At 36.4% G+C, this 26,083-nt stretch overlaps 1 protein-coding gene across 1 annotated transcript; it reads left to right on the top strand.

The window, feature by feature from the left end:
* The first annotated feature begins 3,634 nt into the window (after window positions 1-3,634).
* LOC142165078 (uncharacterized) lies at window positions 3,635-4,173 on the top strand. The gene is made up of 2 exons (XM_075223713.1): window positions 3,635-3,687; window positions 3,807-4,173. Exons 1-2 carry the CDS (start codon window positions 3,635-3,637, stop codon window positions 4,171-4,173), a joined length of 420 nt encoding a protein of 139 aa, XP_075079814.1.
* Window positions 4,174-26,083: the final 21,910 nt, after the last annotated feature.

Here is a 26,083-nt window from a genome sequence, read left to right as displayed (position 1 = left end):
TTCTTCTTTAATTTTAATATCTTGGATTCTTGTTAGGGTTGCTTTTGGGGTTTTGTGGGTTGGGGAAATTTCGTGGAAATTACATTACAACAGATTTGCAGTCCCTACAAATTACTTGACATAGACGATCACATGTCATTTTATGCATGAAGTTGTCTGGATTTGAAGCTTTATAACGGCCATATTTTTTCATACCTATCTTAGAACTAGAAATTACATATGAGCCAATTTATTACTCCTTCAGTGACGGTTTTTGACTGGACACCCGAAATTCAAAAATGAAAAAAAAAAATATTTTTAAAACTTATGGTCCTAAACAAGTTATAATAATTTTTGTAGCTATAAATAATCACATTAAGAGTAAAATGAGAAGTTTAAAGTTTAATTATTGCTAAATATAAAAATTATCATTGTTTTTATGACTGACCGAAAACAAAGAAGTATCACATAATTTGAGACAGGACTAGTTTGTTATGAGGCTGGCCGGAGAAAAAGAAAAACAGAACTAAAGAAATCATCTTTTGTGTTTTTGTTGTCTATCATTAATAAAACATTCCTTCCAAATAGTATAAAATATAGCAGGCCTTCAATTATAATATTAGGGAATAATATGTATATATAGGTATAACTTCTTCATGAAAGTCTTTATAAAGTCATAGTATCTTTATGAAGGTCTCGAAGCTTATCTTCTCTTTTGCCAAATATATATACACATACTATATTATATATTTATAGTGTATGTGCCAAATATATGTACCTTTGATTATTTTTATATATTTAACTAAAATATAATGAAGTCACTCGTGAAATGATTGATTGTGGCGTATAACTGTCTTTACCGGTCGAAGCCAATAAAGGAAATTTCCCAGAACCAAGCTTGAGTAGGGACCATAGGAAATGCAGATATGAAATACGGATTTTCATTTATATGCATTGATAATATAAAAATTATAATAATATCGGTATAATTTAACTTTGATAGCAAGTTAGGTACTAATTAAGTGTTATTATTAAGTTTTCAATTAAAGTTTTATTTTTATATACCGATAATACAAAAATATTATGCAAGTGGGAAATTATCTAAAAGATAACTGCATGTAACCATCCAAATGCATGAGAATAGTAATTTGAAAAATAAGACGAGTAACCTACATATTAAAACAAATTCATACTGAAAAAATTATGTGCTTTATCTGCGTATATAAATTAATCGAACCAATTGAAAGGTCTTCTAGGAGGCTATTATAATCTTGCAAAGAGTTCTAAAGTTTTAAATCAGAAAAATAATTAACTGTAGATAAGGCAATCATTTTTAGTCAAAAAACCAATTAAATACCATAAAATTCGAAACCATCAATTGGTTGGAGTAAAAAATATATCAATTAAAATTTTGGATTCGGAAGCAGAAGAAGGAATGAAGACAAGTGAAACCACTAAAGATTGTGATCGACTGGTAAGCAATGAAGAAGCTAGAAATTTTTCTAAGGGTATTCAAATTTGAAAGAAGTGAAAAAATTTCCGGACAAAGGGTGTTCAATATATGTTATATACCTCTAAAACGTAATATTTTACCTATATACACAATACAATTTTTCGGCGAAGGGTGCTCAGTTGACCACCTTATGATCATGTGGCTTCGCCACTGCTGATAAGTACTGGTTCATCCTTAAACAAATATCTTGAATTTGAGCCTTGGGGTATAGAGCCTTTGATAGGACTTTACAAAGTGAGACTTTGTGGCACAAATCCGATTCAATTCAGGCTCTAATGCTGATACGAGACACCGGGTGGAAAACCAAAAAGGAGACAAGAGACATACCAAAGAGATCCCGGGCAGATAAAATATTGAAAATATCTGGTGCTCCAAGTTTCTGATTCTGATACGCAACATAAGCTAGGGCTAGCAATCAATGTGTATATATATATGCTCGGAAACAAACAAGATCAATGTACTTTGGAGCTTAAAATGGTTGAAAAAATTGGCCATTTCGATACGATACGATATCTATAGGTCATAGCTTTTGTGTTTGGAAATTTCTTTCCATCTTCTTTATTTTTGACTTGTTTGGAGGGTGTCTTTAGGACGAGTACGCTGGGCATAGGAAAATTAATTAGAAAATAATCAAACCAACAAACAAAAAGATAGGGGAAATAGTTGTATAGATGGTTCTCTATAAAGGTTATTTTACTTAATCATATGATCCATTTTTGTGAAGGAATTAGGCAAATGCCTTGCTGTACACTGAGCTTAATCAGTTCTTAGCTGAATTAGTTAGTGTAGTTAGTTATTAGTTAATTATTTTGTTAGTGGAAGTTAATTAGTTAAACAGCTGGCAGGTAGTTACATTTGTATATATAGGAGCTAGCTAATTCATTTTACTATTCGATTGATTCTATACGGAAAATTCCCCGAATCTCTGCATGTGTTCTCTTCTCTCTGCTTTGCTCTGTTTCAATGTCGATCAGGAATTCAATGTGTTTCTTGAATTTTCACAGAAGATCAATAAAAGCTTTTTAATAGGGTCGTTTTATTCTACTTAAATTGTAACTCGTCATATATAGAAGATCATTTTCTTCGAAACAACACGTAAAATCATTATAGATCAGCCTAGCTTGGGCAAAATAGTAGAGCAAGTATTCTGTAAAAATCCATTATGATACATCAGAGGCAGCTCAGTTATTGATAGAGTAAATAGATCTGTCACTTCTTAAAATCTCTCTTCTGATTCAAAATTGTAGTGTAACATGTATCTTCACTTATTTTTAACACTTTAACTATGACTAATAAGTAGATAAAGCATAAATTCTTTCAAAAATTCATAAACGATAAACTTCATGATATGATTGTTTAAATAGAGAAGTGCTCTATAGCTAATGATGTATTATATTCTCTATAGCTAATGATATATTATATATATTGAACTTTTAAATCGAAGTTATAAATAAGCTAGATGATGTGACATAGATTCAATGGAGTTTATCGAAGTGGTTACGTAATTGATCAACAATATGTTCTTGTTTTCTTTTCTATGTTTATGGTTTCTATTTTTAGAAATGCTGTATATATAGTTAGAGAAACTGTAGCTTTCAAGGTGGATTCTAGTATGAAATTTCAAGGAAGTTTCGCTGGAAAGTACAAAATCCGTACAGCTTTTATTACGGCTCGGGGTGTTCCATTAGGTCAGAAGAGATGAGAAGTTGCAGCTGGGAAAGAAAAGAATAAAAAAAAAATATGTGATTCTCAAATGAGGTCATCTAGGTTTTAATTTGGACCATTCAACTGCGTTATAAATTAGTCTACAACAAATTTTTTTGTAACCGTAGTGTCCGGGCAATTTATGCTCATCTCAACTAATTTTACGGAATATTTTCTACCTTACACCAATATAAATATTAGATAAATTTATTCATCAAAATTAGACACATATAAAAAAAATTACCTAATATTTTTACCTATGCTACAGTTTGAACTGAGACAATTAATCTACAACATTCTTTTGTTGGATTCTTTTAACTTCTCTTTTATTTATTTGGTAAGTAAACTACAGGATGTATCAAATTTGATAGAGGTTTATGCTCGGATTGTAAGGTCATCCCGAGTGAAAATTTTACAACCCAGCATAGGCTTTTGGTTATGGACTTCGAGATGAGGAGGAAGAGGGTTATGCCTGGTACATCCAGGATCAGGTGTGGTGCATTGACTAAGGACAGCCCAGGATTTAGGGGAGAAAGTTGCTAGCTATGGGGGCCTAGAGGAGTAGCGGGGATGCGAGTTATATGTAGACTACGACAGCGATTTGTAATAGAGAGGTAGCGAGAGAGGTGTTAGGGGTCTCGAAGAGTTTTTCTGGTGGCCACAAAGGGGACTGGTGGTGGAATGAAAAGGTTCAAGGGAAAGTGGAAGCTAAGAAAGCGGCGTATTTGAAGCTAGTGGAGAGAATAGACGAGGAGCAGAAGAGAGCTGACAGGGAGGGGTATAAGAAGGTTAGGAAGGAGGCAAAGTTAGCGGTTACGGCGGCTAAGACCGCGGCGTTTGGTCGTTTATATGAGGAAATTGGGGATAAAAGCGGGCATAAGAAGTTGTACAGGCTGACGAAGGTTAGAGAGAGGAAGTCTCGAGATTTGGACCAAGTGAGATGCATAAAAGACAAGGATGTGAGGCTTAGAGTGTAAGTTCAACAGTGTTACCCAGGAAGCGGACGGGGATGTGAGGCTTGATATGCAAGTCATCCCCATGAGAGAGAGTTTCAAGTATCTGGGATCTATAATTCAGAATAATGGGAAGATTTATGAGGATGTCACACATCGTATCGGAGTGGGGTGGATGAAGTGCAGACTCACTTTCGGTCTCTTGTGCAATAAGAATGTGCCGTTGAGACTTAATAGTAAGTTCTACAAGGTATTGGTTAGACCGACTACGTTTTATGGCGCAGAGTGCTGGCAAGTCAAGAACTCCCATGTCCAGCAGATGAAAGTAGCTGAAATGAGTATGTTGAGATGGATGTGTGGGCATACTAGGCTAGCTAGAATTAGGAATGATGTTATTCGGGAAGGTGAGAGTGGCCCCTGTGGAGGAAAAGATGCGAGAGGCGAGGCTGAGAAGGTTCGGGCATGTTAAGAGGAGAAGCCAAGATGCCCCCATCAGGAGGTGTGAGAGGTTGACCTTGGGGGGAGGGGGTAAGAGGAAGGGTAGAAGTAGGCCAAAGAAGTCTTGGGGAGAGATGATTAGGCGGGACATGGCGCATCTTGAGCTAACCGAGGACATGACCCTGGATAGGAGGGTGTAGAGGTTGAGGATTAGGGTAGAAGGTTAGTAGGTAATCGTGTGTTTCACTTTATCTTCACCAGTTCGTTAATGTTAGTGTTAGTGTTAGTGTTAGTATGGTACCCGTTTATCCTGTGTTTGCTATTTTTGCATATCTTGTTCTGTTACTACTTGCCTCTAGTACTTCCTTAGTTTGCTATCAGTGCTCCTTTCATATTCTCTATTGCTATCAGACCTAGGATTTAGTTTCTCTAAATAGATTGTCTTGCTATTACTTGTTATCGGTACTTCTTTCATATTCTTTATTGCTATCTTCAATTTAGTTTTCTAAATATATTGTCTTTCTATGAATTGTTATCGACACTTCTTTCATCTTCTTTAGTCGAAGGTCTATCGGAAACACTCTCTCTGTTCTCTCAGGATAGGGATAAGGTTGCGTACATCCTTCCCTCCCCAAACTCCACTGGTGAGATTTTCGCTTGATTGTTGTTGTAAAATATTTAATCCTACCAGACATGAGACTTAAGATGCCAACTGAGCAAATCAGGTAAATTTAGTGGCTTAAAGGCTAGGATAACTTCAAGGAATTAACTCTTGGTTCACACATAATAGGTATGCATGAATTATAATGCATAAATTGCTTATGCGAGGATTAATAATGACGAAATTGTTATACATGATTACTTACCTTAAAGGAGTATTTTTATTAATATTAAATAATTTAATCTCTGTATTATTAATTTTTTGTTCTTATATTTTATTATATATACATAAAATAAAAATAATATTTTTGCATTTTGCATTACTTAATATGGGTATTAGTTATATCACTAACTAAACATTGAATCATCTATGCACCCATCATTTTTGCTTATGCGGCTTACCAAGCAATATATTATTTTATCCTAGAACTAATTTTCCAATACAATCAAACCGAACGAACCTTTAAAGCTAAATTATTTGATTTAATATAAACATGCACATATAGAAGACCTCATATATACTAAATCTAAAGGACAATGGTGTGTGCTTAGGATACTGAGTTTTTTTCTTTTCCATTTTTGGTTTAGTTTATCAAAGTATTTTTTGACAAATTCTTATAAACTGCAAAATAAAGAGAAATGTGTGGAAAGAGAAGGGAAAGAAACTATATCAAAGAAGATACTAATACTTAGCGTTTGGGTTGAGAAGTTTGACTTATCAATTAAATAGTAAATAATGCAATAATGACAAGTAATAATAACAAAAAACCAAAAAAAATAAAAATAAAATAAAATCGATGATGATATTTATTTAAATTTGAGACGAGCAAGTGTCTTTTCAATTATGATGAGAAAAGTCATATAATAAATAATACCAATAACTGAAATCTTAATAAAATCATTGAAGAATGAAAAAACTTTGATACCACATGTAAGCATAAAGTTTAATTCATACCAGGATCTTGAACATGATAATCTTACATATAATCGTCATAGAAAACATACCTGAAGCGGAATCCATTATCTTGAAGCGGAAGCGTTAATCGGTAAATTGGTTTCTTGCCCCATGCCCTAACTTTCGTTACCGCCGCCTTTAGTGATGGAAGAAAGAAAGAATACGGTAACCCTAATGGTGGGGAAAGGACCAATTTATAGAGGTTCTTATTTAATCTGATACGTCCATCAAGTAACCTATCGGGCGGATGAGATTTGCTCATTAATTAAATATTAATTATGGGTCTAATCTTATTGGGCCACATATACACGGAGGAAATAACTTATATTCTCCCATTTGACCCAATAATCACATAATATTAATATTTAATATAGGAACATTAGTTGCGCATAAACAAATCTCTTTTATAATGTCCATCATAAATACCATAATACGATAAACTACTAAATGTGAGTTATGGCGGTTATATATTATTTGTCTACATACTCCCTTCCATATACTACAACATTAGTAATTTATCGTATCAGGTTCATAAGCTATAAAATATTATGGTCCACAATAATATCTCCTTGAGACTTATCCTGTAATATCTCAAAACAATAATGTGTACACCATTATGAGAAACAGGAAACCATTAATGTATATCAGAAACACATAAATGAGCTCAGGTTGTCTAAACATAAAAAATACATCAATCATAAATCAAGCCTAGACTCATTCTATGTATATGTTCTTTAAATATCTTTGGTTGTAAACCTTTCGTTAACGGATCTGCAATCATGAGATCTGTTCTAATATGCTCAAGTGACACTCTTTGTTTCTGAACTTCCTCCTTGACGGTAAAGTACTTTAATTCCACATGTTTGACACCTTTGGAGTACTTATCGTTCTTGGAGAAGAATACTGCTGCAGAATTATCACAGTAAATTTTCAGCGGCTTGGTAATGGTGTCGACAACCCCAAGTCCTAAAATAAAGTTTCGCAGCCATAATGCATGAATTGTGGCTTCAAAACATGCCACAAATTCTGCTTCCATCATGGATATAGCAATGACAGACTGTTTGGCACTCTTCCACAATATTGCTCCTTCATCTAATTGGAACAAATAACCAAACGTGGATTTTCTAGTGTCAATACATCCAGCAAAATTTGAATCCAAGTATCCAACAACTTCCAAATGCTTGGATCTCCTATACATGAGCATGTAATCCTTCGTTCCTTTCAGGTACCTCAAAACTTTCTTTACAACTTTCCAGTGATCAATTCCGGGGTTACTCTGATATCTTCCTAGCATTCCGACCGTAAAACTAATATCCGATTTTGTGTAAGTCTGAGAATACATCAGACTACCAACAATTGAAGAGTAAGGAATTGATTCCATTTCCTGTCTTTCTACATCATTCTTAGGGCATTGCATGAGACTAAATTTGTCCCCTTTTTGAATTGGAACAATTCCTGCTGAACAATTGTTCATATTAAATCTCTCTAGAATTCTTTCGATATAGCCTTTCTGAGACAATCTCATTAATCTTTGTGATCTATCACGGAATATTTCTATTCCTATCACATAGGATGCCTCACCCATATCTTTCATTTCAAAATTCTTAGAGAGAAAATCTTTAGTCTCACGCAATTAAATCATTAGCAGCAAGTAGAATATTATCGACATATAGGACTAAAAATATAAACTTGCTCCCACTAATCTTTTGGTATATACACCGATCAACGGTATTTTTCACAAATTCAAAAGATGTTATGGTATCATTAAACTTTATATACCATTGTCGTGAGGCTTGTTTAAGTCCATATATTGACTTCTTCAGTTTACACACCATTTGACCTTTTACTTTAGTTTTAAAACCTTCTGGTTGGTCCTTATAAATTTCCACCTCGAGATCTCCATTAAGAAAGGCAGTTTTCATATCCATTTGGTGTAACTCTAAATCATAATGAGCCACCAAAGCCATAATAATTCATAACGAGTCTTTCTTTGAGACCGGCGAAAAGGTCTCTTTATAATCAATGCCTCCTTTTTGAGTATAACCTTGGGCAACAAGTCTGGCTTTGTATCGTTCAATATTGCCATTTTAATCGCGTTTGGTCTTAAAGACCCAGCTACACCTGATTCTTTTAGAACTTTCTAGCAATTCAACAAGATCCCAGACTTTATTGTATTCCATGGATTTTAACTCTTCCTTCATGGAATCAATCCATTTTTCAGACTCATTACTTTCTATGGCTTATGAAAATGAAACCGGATCCTTATTAAGACCAATGTCAAAATCTGACTCCTGCAAATAAACCACGTAATCATCCGAAATAGCCGATTTTCTAACTCTTTGAGATTTTCTTAATGGCATTTCTTGTGATTCATTTCTGTCAGATATTTGTGAGTTAGTTTCTTCATGAAGTGTCTCATCCAAATGTTGCTCGGTGTTGTCAAAGTGTTCTTCAACAACTGGAACAATATTTGGTATTTGTGTAGAAGTAGGCACATTACCGGTTTTAACAATTCTCGAACTATGGTTTAGATAGTAAAACACATACCCTTTAGATTTCTCTGGGTAACCAATAAAGTAACCACTTACTGTTCGAGAATCTAATTTCTTTTCTTGTGGATTATAAACTCTAGCTTCCGTTGGGCAACCCCAAACATGCAGGTGCCTTAAACTAGGTTTCCTTCCTGTCCACAATTCAAAAGGGGTCTTTGGAACTGCCTTACTTGGAACACTGTTTAATAAATATACAGCGATTTTAAGAGCATACATCCACAATGATTTGGGTAATGAGGAATTACTCATCATGCTCCTAACCATATCCATAAGTGTTCGATTACGCCTTTCTGCAACACCATTTTGTTGAGGTGTTCCTGGCATAGTATATTGTGTACATATTCCACGTTCCTCGAGGAACTTTGCAAATGGACCCGGGCATTGTCCTGATTCATTATATTTTCCATAATATTCACCACCTCTATGACCTAATAATTTTCACCTTTTTATCTAATTGCCTTTCAACCTCATTAACAAACACTTTGATAGCATCTGTTGCTTGAGATTTTTCTTTTAGCAAATAGATGTATCCATAACGTGAAAAGTCATCGATAAAAGTGATAAAGTATTTTCTCCACCAAAATATGGAACATCAAAGGGTCCACAAATATCGGTGTGTATAATTTCAAGAAGCTGAGTGCTTCTTGTGGCACCTTTCTTACTATGCTTGGTTTGCTTTCCCTTAATGCAATCCAAACATATAGTAAGATTAGTAAAATTTAGATTCGGAAGAATCTCATTCTTTACTAATCTTTCTAACCTTTCTGTGGATATATGACCCAAACGTCTATGCCACAAATAAGCAGAACTTTCATCTAGTGAACTATGTTTTATTCCAACACTATGTTGAATAGTAAGAAGGAATTCAGAAAAACCAATATCGAGTTTCAATTTATATAAACCATCACTAAGAAAACCAAAACCATAAAAAATAGCATTCTTATATAAATTGAAACATCTATTTCCAAACTTTAAATCAAATCCAGAAACATCAAGTCTTGAAAGAGAAATCAAATTTCTAGAAACTGAAGGTAGATAAAGAGTCTGTAATAGATCGAGGTGACGTCCAGTCTCCATGATCAAACGATAAGTCTATATGCCTTCAATTGGTGCCTTCATACGATTTCCCATGAAAAAGAAATTCTTATTTGAATTTGTAGTTTGGATCGTAAGTGTCACGACCCTAACCCCGAACCCGGTCGTGATGGTGCCTCTCGTGAAGACAAGGCCAGCCAATTTACACAATTCACCCTTTTAAACAGTTAAATAACATAAAGATACTTCAAATATGATTCAATAGCAATATTTAGTGGAAATAGAGATAACAAAACGGAAACCCAACCTGGCACAGCCCTAACTAAGGTGTCACAAGTCATGAGTATCTATTAGAGTATAAATACAACTACAAGGTCTGAAATATATAAAAACAGGACTTATGAGCAAAAGGGAGAGAAAACGGTGCTGCAAACGCTGGCAGCCACCTTGCTAAACTCCGATAACTCTGCACCGATTAGCCAAAACCTACTACTGGGTGTATAAATACCTGCATCTGTACACAAGGTGCATGGAGTAAAGTGAGTACTCCAACTCAGTGAGCAATAAAGGTAAATAACAACTGAGTAGTAAGAAATCATGTAAGGCAAACCAACATGTTGTATAGAAGCAGTGTAAAACCTTTGAGAAAAGGAATGAAGCTGTGAAATCTTTAGAAACATCTTAGCTCAGTTTAAAACCCTATTTCGAAAATGACTTTTTCAACAGTTACGCAAATGAATGCAAAACAGTTAGTGCCAATAAGCATAGAACATTCGCCCCTCGGGCACAAATACCACAGTATAACAGGTAAAATGCCAAGTAAAAATAAAAGATGAACACATAAAGGTTTGCCCAACACATAAAGGTTTGCCCCTCGGGCTCACTCTCAGAATAATAACAGCCCCTCAGGCTCACTCTCAGATCATGATGGGTACCCACGCTCATTGTGGGTGTGCAGACTTCGGAGGGGCCCCTTATGTCCCAAGCGTTATATCAAGCCACCTCGTGGCATCAGCTCTCGGCACTTGGCCTCACATCACTCAAGCCACCTTGTGGCGTATAAAAAGTATCTTAGGCCCTCGGCCTCATATCACTCAGCATATCCTCACATATGGCCCTCGGCCTCACTCAGTCCGAAAATCAACACAAGCCCCTCGGGCATTAGTAAAACAGTAGTTCTCAGCCTAAAACATCATTTAGAAATATCATTTAAGTTTCAAATATGAGTAACAGTGGCTGAGTTTGTAAAACGGTAAATATCAATAAGACTGAGTTCAAGTGATAAATCAATACAGCGAGGAAATCGTGATAAAAATCCCCGGAGGGTTCAAATAGTTGGCACGAATCTCAAATATGGCAATCAGCCCAAATTATGATGATAACAAACAAGTTTCAGCCAAATACGCAGTAAAATTATCAATCGGGACGGACCAAGTCACAATCTCCAATAGTAAACAACCCCACGCTCATTATCAACCCGTGTCTTACCTCAATATAGCACTACTATATGCAATTCGGGGTTTCAAACCCTCAGAGTATCATTTACAATCATTACTCACCTCGAACCGGCAAAATCCCTAGCTCGCGACGCCTTTGCCCCTCAAATCGGCCTCCACGCGCGTCGAATCTAACCAAAAGCAGAATGAATACGTCACAACATGCTAAGGGAACAAAGCCCAAGCGAAAACAATCGAAAAATATCAAAATATTCCGAAATTAGCAAAACCCGAGCCCCGGGCCCACTTCTCGAAACTCAGAAATTTTTACATCATTAGATTCCTTATCACCTCACGAGTTCATACATATCAAAAGTTCTCAAATCCAACCCCAAATGGTCCGTCAAATCCCAAACCAAAAGTCCAATTTCTCAAGCCCTAGTTCTTCAATTTTAGACTTAGTTTTCCATGAAATTTCTAGGTTAATTTCACAATAGAATCACGTTTTAGGTTCAAAAATCTTACCTCCAATCAATTCTTCTTGAATCCTTCTTGAATCCTTCTTTAATCACCCTCAAAAAGCTCTCAAAATGCTCAACTATGGAGGAAAAATAATTCAAAATCGCGGATGAAATAACTTATAAACTTTCTGCTCAGTTCTGATATTCCTTCTTCGCGAACGCGGTCAAACACTCGCGTTCGCGATGCACAAATTTAACTTGACCAGATTTCCCTCTACGCGATCGCGACCAAAAGCTCGCGAACGCGATGCTTTAGACTCCTCAACCTATGCAAATGCGGTCCCACTTATGCGAACGCGAAGAGCAAAAGCTCCTGGACCCTTCACGTGCCAACTCCACTATGCGAACGCGACCTACCCTCACGCGAACGCAAAGCACCAGCCTCCCACCTTCCACGAACACGAGGCCTCAAACGCGAAAGCGAAAGCCAAACGCAGACCACCCCAAAATCCTTCTACACGATCGCGACTCACCCCACGCGATCGCGATGGCCAATTTCATCTGCAACAGCTGAACAGTTTCTACAATGATCCAACACCAAAACTAGCCCGATTGGCCACCCGAAACTCACCCGAGGCCCCCGGGACCTCAACCAAAAGTACCGACACATCCTAAAAACTCATTCAAACTTAATCCAATCATCAAAACACCCAAACAACACCAAATCCATCAATTCTCATCGAATTCAAGCCTAAGTTTTCTAAAAACTTCTGAAATACGCTTTCGATCAAAATCCCAACTAAACCACGTCCGAATGACCTGAAATTTTGCACACACATCACAAATGACATAAAGAAGCTACAACAACTCTTGGAATTCCATTCCAACCTCTATATCAAAATCTCACTTATCAACCAAAAATCGCCAAAATACTAACTTCACTAATTTAAGCCTAATCCTGCTCCGGACCTCCAAAACCAATTCCGATCACACTCCTAAGTCGTAAATCACCCAACGAAGCTAACCAAATCATAAAAATTATGTCCGAGCTCATACACAAATAAGTCAACTCTTGGTCAAACCTTTCAAATTCAAAGTTTTCATCTGAGACTGTTCTTTCAAATTCATTCCGATTTTCCTGAAAACCAAAACCAACGATCTACATCAGTCATAATACATTACACAGGGCAAGTCATGCCCGAGAACTAGCGATCAAAGTGCAAAAGCTCAAAATGACCGGTCGGGTCGTTACATCCTCCCCCACTTAAACACATGTTCATCCTCGAACGTACCCAGAGTTGTTCTAGAAGTCAACCAATAACTGAATAACTTTACCATGCGTATACTCGGGGGTGATCCCACGTCACCCTATCTCATATAGGTTCGATAACACATTGCAACTGAAATTGCACAATCCAGTCTGGCCCCTAAGCCATAGAACAACACTTCCACTTCTGAAACCATCAATACGATCAAAACCTCACACATATACTCTGAATAGACCCAAACCAGCTGTAATAACCCATTCCTGCAACCTCGGGTGCAATCACTTAATATACCACAAAATTCAAACACTTGTAGCGATAATTTCTATTCATAGCAGCTACCCACAAAACCGAATACTGGTAGAAAACCTCTTATCAACTAAAGTTTCATTCCAACACTTTCATATACTACCAACGCTAAATGAAACACAACAAACCATAACCATTTCTCATATCAACTATTCATGAAGCCACTTCTTCTTTGGCAAATACCATAGCAAATTTCCGAGTCGGACCTTGATATTATCCTTCCAACATGCTGAAATCAAATCGTTTGTATTCATTAATTATCCCAACGATCTCCTCTAATCCAACACACTACTCTAGCGACACGACACATCAATACAGGCTTAAGTCACAACTTGTGCAATCCATGCACCACAATTCGAACTTACTCAAATCATCAAATAACTCAAATGGAAGAGTTGTACCTCAAGCTCACCAGTACCACCACTACATAAGGCTGAGAACCCGTCTCACATCATAGAATAGAACACACGAATCTAACCCGCAAGGTCATATCTCCACATAGCTTTGCTGCAATGCGCGGTCCTATCAAATACTGTTCCACATAAAATACCCCAAGTCACTATGCTCGAAAGCGACAACCACGCACAATTGATGTCTAGAACCAAAGTAAATTCATTACACCCATGGTGAAGCAAATAACGTATACCATGCAAACCCGATAAGACATAACTAATACGCCATTCACCGAGCAACACCCAATTACTCTTCCCGCTCGACTTCGACTATGAACCCCAATAGAACCGCACTATATGTTCTTAGAACCAACAAATCATAACGTCTCACAACACAGAAAGGTAACTCATAGACCTCCCCAGATTACCAATAAGTTCAATAATAACCGAATCAACACATCCTTCGCCTACAGCAACTGGAAGTCAACAAGGCCGTCTCGATGCCTGACACATATCCATATAGGTCTACCAATGGGCCACACATCAACTCTAGTTACCCACAACAGATAAATAATCCTTCGAAGGTTCACAATGACTGAATCATAACACATACTAACATCAGACTAATTTACCCTCATTTTTCCATCCACAACCACGAGCTAACCTGCGTATGAGAACTTCCAGTCTCCAAGTCCATAAAACACACGAAGTACCATATATGATCCCAATTCCGCCATTCGCATATATAACTCACCTCTAGTACGCAATCATTCCACGAGAGATACTCTAAGATTCCTCTATGCTGCCAAGCAAACTCGAATATCAGCAGCCGATCTAACAAGAAGTGCTGCAATACTACCAGAGTACCATCAACTTAATCACATTGCCTCTTTCTAGAACATATACCCTCATCAAAATCACCTCAATTAGCATTACCTTTCCTTAATCATCTGGAGATCCCTTCTCAAATCATCTGAAGTTCATTTCTATAATTATCTGAAACTGGTTGCGCTGCCTAAGAATTTATGACCTTCCATTCAAATCTGAACCGTGACCCTACACATGCAAATCCCAGTTTTACCCAACATACCGCATAAACCGTACCACTCTAGGATAACCGCGAGAAATTCATATCCCTTCCGAGCCACAAACATCTACGTACTCAACTAGTCCAGAACATTTTATTGGTCCCCTCTAGAGGAAAATTACTATACATCCCATGCTCCTCACGCCAATATGAAAAACATACCTCTCTAACTGTAGTGGAAACCATCTAGAACTCTCCGAATTCCCTTTGCACAAATCATACCTGTCAGGACTGAATCCTTCTAACTCGATCCAACTAAGCAAGCCATCAAAACCTTAGAGCATCGCCGCAAAATACCTGAAAGAACTTATTACCTCAAACACACACAAGGAATTAATCATATCCTTACCATACTGATTCGGTCTACTATCAAGCTACTCCATCTATCCAAATTCCCTTCTGATTCATCTTCAACTTGATATTCCCTCTTGCTGTAGCACCATAATTCCTCAACCCAGGCTTACCACACGAGATCCGAGCATAAAACCACACTGTCTAAGACCCATAAGCCGCTGAATACTCTCTCAAATATTCCCAGAAACACCACATTCCAGAATATTTTACTCTGCAGAACTTTCTGCGAATCTAAATCTGTTACCTTTACTTTCCTAATACTGATACATAGAATCTCATAATTAATATAGAAATACCACAAGTCTTGACCTCTTCCAATGAAAACACAGTTTCTAACCGCATATGCAACTTTAGAATACTCAATTGATGTATGCAGACTCTTTGAACACATTAGAATCATTCTTGCAAGTCATTAACTCTTATTCAAACTGCAATTTACCTGACCCAACAAACAGAACAACCCGCTCCTCGTTGGCACTCCGACACCGCAGAGTGAAATCCTCATCCCAATACAACCAAGCAACTTCCTGCTTTATGCACCAAGCATTCTTTACCAATCACCACTTCAGACATCCCGTGATTCTCATACCCTATGAAGCATAATATAACCTTTGTCAAAAAATTCCTTTACTCGAGCCATCCTCGGTCTCTATTTCTGCAAGCCATAACTGATTCGCCCGTACGCCTCCAACTGGAGCCAACATAGCACCTAACCGTGCAATCAAATACTCACAGCAGACTCCCCCACTTGGCTCGGAGCCATAGATCAAAATACTCTCAATAACTCATAACACTTATACTCTATTGATGCCATAATACTATGGTGAGATTAAACTCAAATCATTTTGTAAGCTTGTGAAAACACGGATCATCTAGTACTTTAAATCTTTGGCAACTCTCGCACTCATTCTTGCAGCAGCTAAGCCCACTCTCTCAAGCAACCCAAAATTCAAATTTCAACACTTACATTTCACTTGCACATGAGATCTTCTAACAATCACATAAGGGTCACACCACCCCAGAACTCTTCGTAGGAGATAACCCACCCGCTCTGCCTTCAGTTAATATTTCTACATACCTTCCACCATCATAAACTGTACGCAGTCACTTAGTCTTCCTAAGTCGGAACTCGTACCACAACATAAAATTTACTTCACTCTCTCAACTGGAAAACATGAACGAATCCTTCACACGCCTATAACTCGGGACTATACCTCGAATCACAATGGAATTCAAGAACCTAATAGTTCTTCTATCATCCAGCAGACCTTCCTCGTCACTTCCAAGTCATATAGATACATCTCGCAGTGCTAACATACTCATCACATAGATATCCAACCGTCACTTCTACTAATAGGGACAATACCGAACATATAAGTTCAAAACACTTGCTCACACAATCAGCACTTCGGTGCTCAAGCCATAGGCAAAGATCCAGCCTCAAGTCCTCCAGACTGGCCCCACATCAAATCACAGAGATCACATCTCGCCCCTCGATAGGGGGATCACAAGACATCGAGACACATCTGATACTGAGCGCTCATGCGCGCATGCGAACACGTGGAAGGAATTTCAAGAGTTACTTTTCAAGCTAAATCAAGGATGCACGATAAGAATTCAAGAATGTGAAGTTTTTCCTAAAGGTTCTGCAGTCTCTCGAGGATAAATACAGACGTCTCCGTGCTGATCCGCGAGACTCTACTAAACCTGCTTATGACTCGTAAGACTATGTAACCTAGGCTCTGATACCAACTTGTCACGACCCTAACCACGAACCTGGTCGTGATGGTGCCTCTCGTGAAGACAAGGCCAGCCAATTTACACAATTCACCCTATTAACCAGTTAAATTACATAAAGATACTTCAAACATGATTCAATTGCAATATTTAGCGGAAATAGAGATAACAAAACGGAAACCCAACCCTGCACAGCCCTAACCGGGGTGTCACATGTCACAAGCATGTATTAGAGTATAAATATAACTACAAGGGCTGAAATATACAAAAACAGGACTGATGAGAAAAAGGGAGAGAAAACGGTGCTGCGAACGCTGGCAGCCACCTTGATAAACTCCGATAACTCTGCCACTGATTAACCAAAACCCACTACCGGGCATATAAATACTTGCATCTACACACAAGGTGCAGGGAGTAAAGTGAGTACTCTAACTCAGTGAGTAATAAAGGTAAATAACAACTGAGCAGTAAGAAACCACGTAAGGCAAACCAACATGTTATATAGAAGCAGTGTAAAACCTTTGAGAAAAGCAATGAAGCTGTGAAATCTTTAGAGACATCTTAGCTCAGTTTAAAACCCTCTTTCGAAAATGATTTTTTCAACAGTTACACAAATGAATGCAAAATAGTTAGTGCCGATAAGCACAGAATATCCGCCCCTCGGGCACAAATACCACAGTATAACAGGTAAAATGCCAAGTAAATATGAAAGATGAACACATAAAAGTTTGCCCAACACATAAAGGTTTGCCCCTCGGGCTCACTCTCAGAATAATATCAGCCCCTCGGGCTCACTCTCAGAACAATATCAGCCTCTCGGGCTCACTCTCAGATCATGATGGGTACCCACGCTCACTGTGGGTGTGCAGACTCCGGAGGGGCCCCTTATGGCCCAAGCGCTATATCAAGCCACCTCGTGGTATCATCTCACGGAACTCGGCCTCACATCACTCGAGCCACCTCGTGGCGTATAAAAAGTATCTCAGGCCATCGGCCTCATATCACTCAGCATATCCTCACATATGGCCCTCGGCGTCACTCAGTCCGAAAATCATCACAAGCCCCTCGGGCATTAGTAAAATAGTAGTTCTCAACCCAAAACATCATTTAGAAATAGCACTTAAGTTTCAAATATGAGTAACAATGGCCAAGTTTGTAAAACAATAAAGATCAACAGGACTGAGTTCAAGTGATAAATTAATACAGTGAGGAAATAGTGATAAAAATCCCCGGAGGGTTGAAATAGTTGGCACGAAACCCAAATATGGCAATCAGCCCAAATTATGATGATAACAAACAAGTTTCAGTCAAATAAGCGGTAAAATCATCAATCAGGACGGACCAAGTCACAATCCCCAATAGTAAACAACCCCCCGCTCACTATCAGCGCGTGTCTCACCTCAATATAGCACTACGATGTGCAATCTCAGAGTATCATTTACAATCATTACTCACCTCGAACCGGCAAAATCCATAGCTCGCAACGCCTTTGACCCTCAAATTGGCCTCCACGCGCGTCAAATCTAACCAAAAGCAGAACAAATACGTCACAATATGCTAAGGGAACAAAACCCAAGAGAAAACAATCAAAAAATATCAAAAAATCCCGAAATTAGCAAAACCTGAGCCCCGGGCCCACTTAAACTCAGAAATTTTCAGATCAATAGATTCCTTATCACCTCACGAGTTCATACATATCAAAAGTTCTCAAATCCGACCCCAAATGGTCCTTCAAATTCCAAATCAAAAGTCCAATTTCTCAAGCCCTAGTTCTTCAATTTTAGGCATAGGTTTCCATGAAATTTCTAGATTAATTTCACAATAGAATCACGTTTTAGGTTCAAAAATCATACCTCAATCAATTCTCCTTGAATCCTTCTTTAATCACCCTCAAAAAGCTCTCAAAATGCTAAACTATGAAGGAAAAATGACTCAAAATCGCGGATGAAATAACTTATAAACTTTCTGCCCAGTTCTGATATTCCTTCTTTGCGAACGCGGTCAAACACTCGTGTTCGCGATGCACAAATTTAACTTGACCAGATTTCCCTCTACGCAATCACGACCAAGGCCTCGCGAACGCGATGCTTTAGACTCCTTAACCTAAACGAACGCGGTCCCACTTACACAAGCGCGAAGAGAAACAGATCCTGGACCCTTCACGCGCCATCTTCACAACGCAAACGCGGCCTACCCTCACGCGAACATGAAGCACCAACCTCCTACCTTCCGCGAACGCGAGGCCTCAAACGCAAACGCGAAGGCCAAACGCAGACCACGCCAAAAATCCTTCTACGCGATCGCGAAGGCCAATTTCGTCTGCAACAGCTGAACAGCTTCTGCAATGATCCAACACCAAAACTAGCCCGATTGGCCACCCGAAACTCACCCGAGGCCCCCGGGACCTCAACCAAAAGCACCGAAACATCCTAAAACCTCATTCAAACTTGCTCCAATCATCAAAACACCTCAAACAACACCAAATCCATCAATTCTCATCGAATTCAAGCCTAAGTTTTCTAAAAACTTCCGAAATACGCTTTCGATCAAAACCCCAACCAAACCACGTCTGAATGACCTGAAATTTTGCACACATATCACAAATGACATAACAAAGCTACAGCAACTCTCAGAATTCCATTCCGGACTCTATATCAAAATCTCACCTATCAACCGGAAATCACCAAAATACTAACTTCGTCAATTCAAGCCTAATCCTACTCCGGACCTCCAAAACCAATTCCGATCACACTCCTAAGTCGTAAATCACCCAACGAAGCTAACCAAATCATAAAAATTCCGTTCCGAGACCATATACAAATAAGTCAACTCTTGGTCAAACCTTTCAAATTCAAATCTTTCATCTGAGATTGTTCTTTCAAATTCATTCCGATTTTCCTGAAAACCAAAACCAACGATCTACATCAGTCATAATACATTACACAGGGCAAGTCATGCTCGAGAACTGGCGATCAAAGTGCAAAAGCTCAAAATGACCGGTCGGATCGTTACAATAAGGAATCCCTGCAACGTAGTAGATACATGAGCAGTTGCACCAGAATCAAGCCACCAAGTATTATTAGGAACTTCTACTAAATTTGATTCGAAACATACAAAAGCACTAATTGTACCTTTCTTTTCGAACCAAGCTTTACGTTTCAGGCAATCTTTCTGATATTGTCCTTCCTTGTTACAGAAACGACACGTATCTGCCTTATGTTCCTTGTTAGCATCTTGTTGAGCTTTAGCACGTGCTTTCTTTTTCTTGAACTTGTTGGCCTTTACTTTAAGTCCTTTACCAGCTCCTTGACCCATGAGGTTAATTGAGTGACTCCCTTATTTCTTAAGTCTTGACTCCTCCTGAGTAAGTATACTGGACAATTCACTAACATTCCACTTATCCTTAATAGTGCTATAGTTAATTTGAAAAGGTCCATACTGAGGAGGTAACGAGTTCAGAATAAACTGAACCAAGAAAGAGTCATCCACTTTCATCCCCAAGGTCTGAAGTCTTGCTGCAATGTTAGTCATCTCGATGAAATGATTTTGCATACTACGCGACCCATCAAACTTCATGGTCGTGAGTTCAGCCATTAGTTTACTAGCGAGAGACTTATCTGCAGAACGAAAATGTTCTTCCACAAACTTCAGGTATTCCCTGGCACTTTCTGTTTGTGGAATAGTACTCTTTGTTGGCAATATTCATTCGCATAAACATAAGACTTAGCATTTTAGAGCGTTCCCATGCTTTATGGAAAGACTTCTCATCCGAACTGCTTGAATCAGTAATGGCAGCGGGCTTACCATTCAGCAGAGCCAAGTCAAGATCCATCACACCTAAGTGGAACTAGACTTGTTCACGCCATTCAGAGAAGTTCAATCCGTTGAACACAGTAACAGACGAAGCAAGCGAATGAAAAGGAATAGCTGCAAAATAGATAATACATGCTCACAAATCAATATGGATTCAACAAAACAGTTAAAGCATATCGTAATTCTCCTTTGGGTAAATACTACGACACACTATCATAATTTAAGTGCCCTTTAGTTTTTAATAGGTAATTAAATATTTTTAACCAAATATACATGCTATCTTTGGACAGACAATATATATTTGACTAGGAATATTAATTTACCTCATCATATTCACTATTCATAGAATAATTGATTCACCTTTGGGTAAATCCTTATGTTCTAGCAATAGTGAAAATTAATTTATCCATTTATTTTCAATCATAGGTATTTCGTTAATTTCATGGATAAACTATAATTTTATGTATGCAAACTTTTTATGAACATACTAGTTTGGCCACTTTGGTGACTAACAACCTATATAAACATAAATGCATACATAAAATAAGCATCGGGAAATTTTATGCATGTGAATATTTTAAACAATGTAGTTTGATCACTTTGGTGACTAACAAACTACATAATTTCAAAATATACATTAATTAAGCATTTTCTGCTAATAACGTTAAATATCTAATATTTAATCCTTAGATGGCAGTGAAACTCTAATGGAGATCAAACACCTAATATTTAATCCTTAAATGGTACTGAAACTCTAAAGGGGATCAAACAGACAATGCCATCGGCAATAATATTAAGCAAATAGGCAGTATAGGGATTCAACATCAAATCTCCTTTTATTTAATTTATAAAGATTATGGCCCCAAATTGCTTAAGAGTAGTAACCATCATCAGGATTTTTCGTAATTTTAATCAACATAACTTCATTCAATGCTACATCACATTTGAAAAGGATAAAGATATAAATAAATATATCTCGGCACTTCAACACCAAACCAACAAAGACTAGTATTTTAATTCTTAGTATAGTGTTGTGTTATTAATTGCACAAAGAACGTGAAGTCCGAAGACGAAGTGTGCGTATTAATTTTCTTCCATGGCTATAGTAATCCATAAGGTGACACACATATTACATATATGTGTTTAGCATTACATTTTTTATCGAAGATTATCAATTCAAATCCCAGGCTCATGATACCACATGTAAGCATAAACTTTAATTCATACCAGGATCTAGAATATGATAATCTTACATATAATCGTCATAGAAAACATACCTGAAGCAGAATCCATTATCTTGAAGCGGAAGCGTTATTCGGTAAATTGGTTTCTCGCCCCTTGCCCTAGCTTTCGTTACCGCCGCCTTTAGTGATGGAAGAAATAACGAATACGGTAACCCTAATGGGTGGGGAGAGGATCAATTTATAGAGGTTCTCACTTAATCCGGTACGTCCATCAAGTAACCGATCAGACAGATGAGATTTGCTCATTAATTAAATATTAATTATGAGCCTTAAACTTATTGGGCCACCAATACACGTAAGAAGTAACCTACAACTAATACTTAGCTTTTGGGTTGAGAAGTTTGATTTTTCAATTAAATAATAAATAGTGCAATAATAACAAAAAACCAAAAAAAAAAAATCGATGATGAGATTTATTTAAATTTGAGATGAGCAAGTGTCTTTTCAATTATGATGAGAAAAGTCATATAATAAATAATACCACATAACTGAAATCTTAATAAAATCATAATGAAAAAACTTCAAGAAACAACTAAATAAGCTTGCACAAAAAAAACTAAAAAACTAAAAAATATTATTATGAGAAAATTCATACAATGGATTATATAACATAACTAAAATCATAATAGATAAAGCCAATAAAAAAATAGAACAATGAAAGAAGTGGCAAGCCGTTGGAGATATTAGCAAAGCTAAATAAGTTTGGCTGATTTTTCGTTGGACGAAGAAATTTAACTTTTTGAGGTTAATTGTTCCTCTTCTCTAGCAACAATTTTATAGAGACAACTCAATGAAATTCATGTATTTATTTTTTGATATAATTCTTTGGAATACAGTCGCTAAATTAATATGCAATATGCATCTATTTTTATTAATTCTCTCTGCTCTTTTTTTATAGAAATAATTACAAGAAAATACACTTGACTTCACACCATAACAAAAGTGGCATATATTTTTTAAGTTTACCCGGTATACCCCAGTTTGTATAGAATTTAAAGGAAAGTTTCAATCACTAAACTAGTTCTCTTTTTTCCTACACGCCCAAAATGCTCTCTCTCCATGTACCTCTTTGTTCTCTACAGATCATCCTCTTCTATCCTCTATATTTTTTTTAGATCTATCTCCCATAGTCATCTTCTATCTTTTATAATTTTTAAATCTATCTTTCATCCTATCTTTTCTCCTCTCTAATTTTTAGGCACTGATGAAGCTAAAGTTTTCAGATCTGGAAGTTAAAGTTTACAGATCTGGAAGTTTTCATTGTGAATTGGTGATATCAAAAAGAGTTCAAAATTTAAATTTGAAGTGATTTGGAGTAGATTTGAACAAGATTTGAGTTAAATTTCAAAAAAAAATGCAAGGAAGAAGACAAAGTCATTTTTTTTATATAATATTGTATAATAGTGTATATGAGTGTATAAACACATCTTATACACTATTATACACTTTTATACACCTTTAAACAAGCGTCTATAGACAAACTTCTTCCACGATTTTCAGTTACAATTCTTGCTCAAAATCAGTCCAAATCTCCATTAAATGACTTCAAATTTTATATACAACCTCCTTATACTATTTCTAACAATTCTAGATAATACCCACTCTAAATTTCTCACAAAATCAAATTCAGAATCTAAACTCACATATTTAAGCTTGTTAAAAATCTAATTTTAACCACCCAAATGGATTTGGTTTGTTGAACTAATATTTGAGTTACAGTTACTGATTCGAAAATTAACTTAAAAGCTTGAGCAATCTTTTTTAGAAATTAAATAGTAATTTTGAGAAGGAATTTTTACATTCCTATGCCATATAGGAAACTATATTACCCTCAATGTTTAAGGTTTGATATAATTACATTTAGTATACCTAATTACCATTTATATACCATTAGTGGTTTTTAAGGGTATTAAGTACACTCCTAATTTAATGGTACTGTATATTCCTTCTAATACCACTCCCCCCACGTTTCTCTCTCCAATTCCCACAGCTTCACCCACATTTCCCTCCTACACCCATGATTTCTGTATCAAAATCCCATTATTTCTTCCATAGTCAAGGCACTGTCAGCACCTCTGCAATCTTATCCCAATGTTTTTGTGCCCGGAGAAGATGAGCACAAGCCTGGTCGATTTGATGGCTATGATTTCAGGTTCCTTCAGTAATGTAAGAGGAAAGGAAAAGAGAGCAGTAATTCCACCATTGACAGCCATTAAAAAGCTTTGAAGCTTTGAATTCAAATTTAGGTTTTCAAGAATCATTATTTGTTTGGAATGGGTGTTGTTGTAAATAATTGGAAATATGGTTTGGAGTTTATATCTCAATTTTGAGGGAATTTGGTGAAGATTAGACTTGGTTTTGGCTGAATTTCATATTGAAACTCGAAGTAGAAGAAAACATGACATACATTATATTGCAGCAATTGTAGATAAATTGTAGATTGTTGTTTATTATTTTTGAGCTTTTGTGTTTTTGTGTTAAAAGTTTTGATGGGAGCTTGTTATTCCACTTCGTCTGTTTTGGAGCTAACTTGTGCAGAGGAGAAGATGTTTTTTAAGTTATATATATTGTTATACCTTTAAATTCAAGAAAGTATGGTTGTATTGTATTTAAAGAGGCATGAATTTGTAGAATAGGTTGAATGTGAGTAATGAGTCAAATAAGACTCACAATGGCTTATTTTCTACATTTAATCTACAACAAAACTACATATCATTTGAAAGATTAATATGAAAATACATAATTTAATGTTTCTACAAAATTTCTACAAACTGTTCATAACAGAATTTATCTTTCTTTTCATGCATGTTCATCTGTAACACTAAAGTTACTTGATATGCCAACATCTCCCGTTATAGAGGAATACAACTTATCTATAATTTTCTACAACTTTCACACATTATTTCCACCCAGTTAAATATAACTACAATAACATAAAATTTGAGCTTTGTGTTAAAAGTTTTAATGGGAGCTTGTTATTCCACTTACTCTGTTTTGGAGCTAACTTGTGCAGAGGAGTAGATGTTTTTTAAGTTATATATATTGCTATACCTTTAAATTCAAGAAAGTATGGTTGTATTGTAGTTAAAGAGGCGCGAATTTGTAGAATAGGTTGAGTGTGAGGAATGAGTCAAATAAGACTGACACAGGCTTGTGTTCTACATTTATTCTACAATAAAACTGCATATCATTTGAAAAATTAATATGAAAATACAGAATTTCAATGTTTCTACAAAGTATCTACAAAATTTCTACAAACTGTTCATAACAGAATTTATCTTTATTTTCATGCATGTTCGCCTGCAATACTAAAGTTACTTGATATGCCAACATCTCTCGTTATAGAGGAATACAACTTATCTATAATTTTCTACAACTTTCACACATTATTTCCACCTAGTGAAATACAACTACAATAACATAAAACTTACATATAAATTTTATACAAAATTTATACAATATGTCTTTTGTATATTTTGTATCTGATTTATACATAGTAAAAATAATTTTCATACAACGAATTATATGTTATACAACTTATCTACAAATTCTCTACAATTTTCGTATATTATTTCTATTAAGTTATATATAACTACAATACAATACCACTTAAATATAATTTTTATACAATATTGTTTAACTTTCATATAATAGTTAAATGAATAAAAGAAAAAAATAAACAACAGAATACAATTTTTCTACAATTTATCTACAATTTTTCTATAATTTCTGCAATATAATGTATGTCATGTATTCTTCTTCGAGTTTCAATCCAAAATTCATCCAAAACCAAGTCTAATCTTCACCAAAACCCCTCAAAATTGAGATATAAACTCCAAACCATATTCCCAATTATTTGCAACAACACCCAATCCAAACAAATAATGATTTTTGAAAACCCAAATTTGAATTCTAAGCTTCAAAGCTTTTTAATGGCTGTCAATGATGGAATTGCTGCTCTCTTTTCCTTTGCTTTGTATTACTGAAATTTGGACATAATTGCGTTTGATGTAGAAGAATTGTAGAAGATTTAGTCATTTTTGATTTGTGAAATCAGAAAAAAGTTTGAAACACAGTATATCGAAAAAGCAGAGACGCTAAATTTGAAACGAAACTGACGAAGAAGATTAATGTGCGTGATTTGCGTTGTGGAAGATCTGGAAGAATATTTAATCCCCCAATTTTAGCGCGCCTAA

The sequence above is a fragment of the Nicotiana tabacum genome, chromosome 10 (genome assembly GCF_000715075.1).
Source record: "Nicotiana tabacum cultivar K326 chromosome 10, ASM71507v2, whole genome shotgun sequence".
Classification (NCBI taxonomy): Eukaryota; Viridiplantae; Streptophyta; class Magnoliopsida; order Solanales; family Solanaceae; genus Nicotiana; species Nicotiana tabacum.
The sequence above is the reverse complement of the archived record's forward strand: the minus strand, read 5'-3'. Positions and strand labels throughout refer to the sequence as shown.

Coding starts and splice junctions, on each gene's coding strand:
- LOC142165078 (XM_075223713.1), top strand. CDS start 3,635: ATGGACTTCGAGATGAGGAGGAAGAGGGTTATGCCTGGTACATCCAGG. Junction 3,688..3,806: donor CCTGGTACATCCAGGATCAG/GTGTGGTGCATT, acceptor GATTTGTAATAG/AGAGGTAGCGAGAGAGGTGT.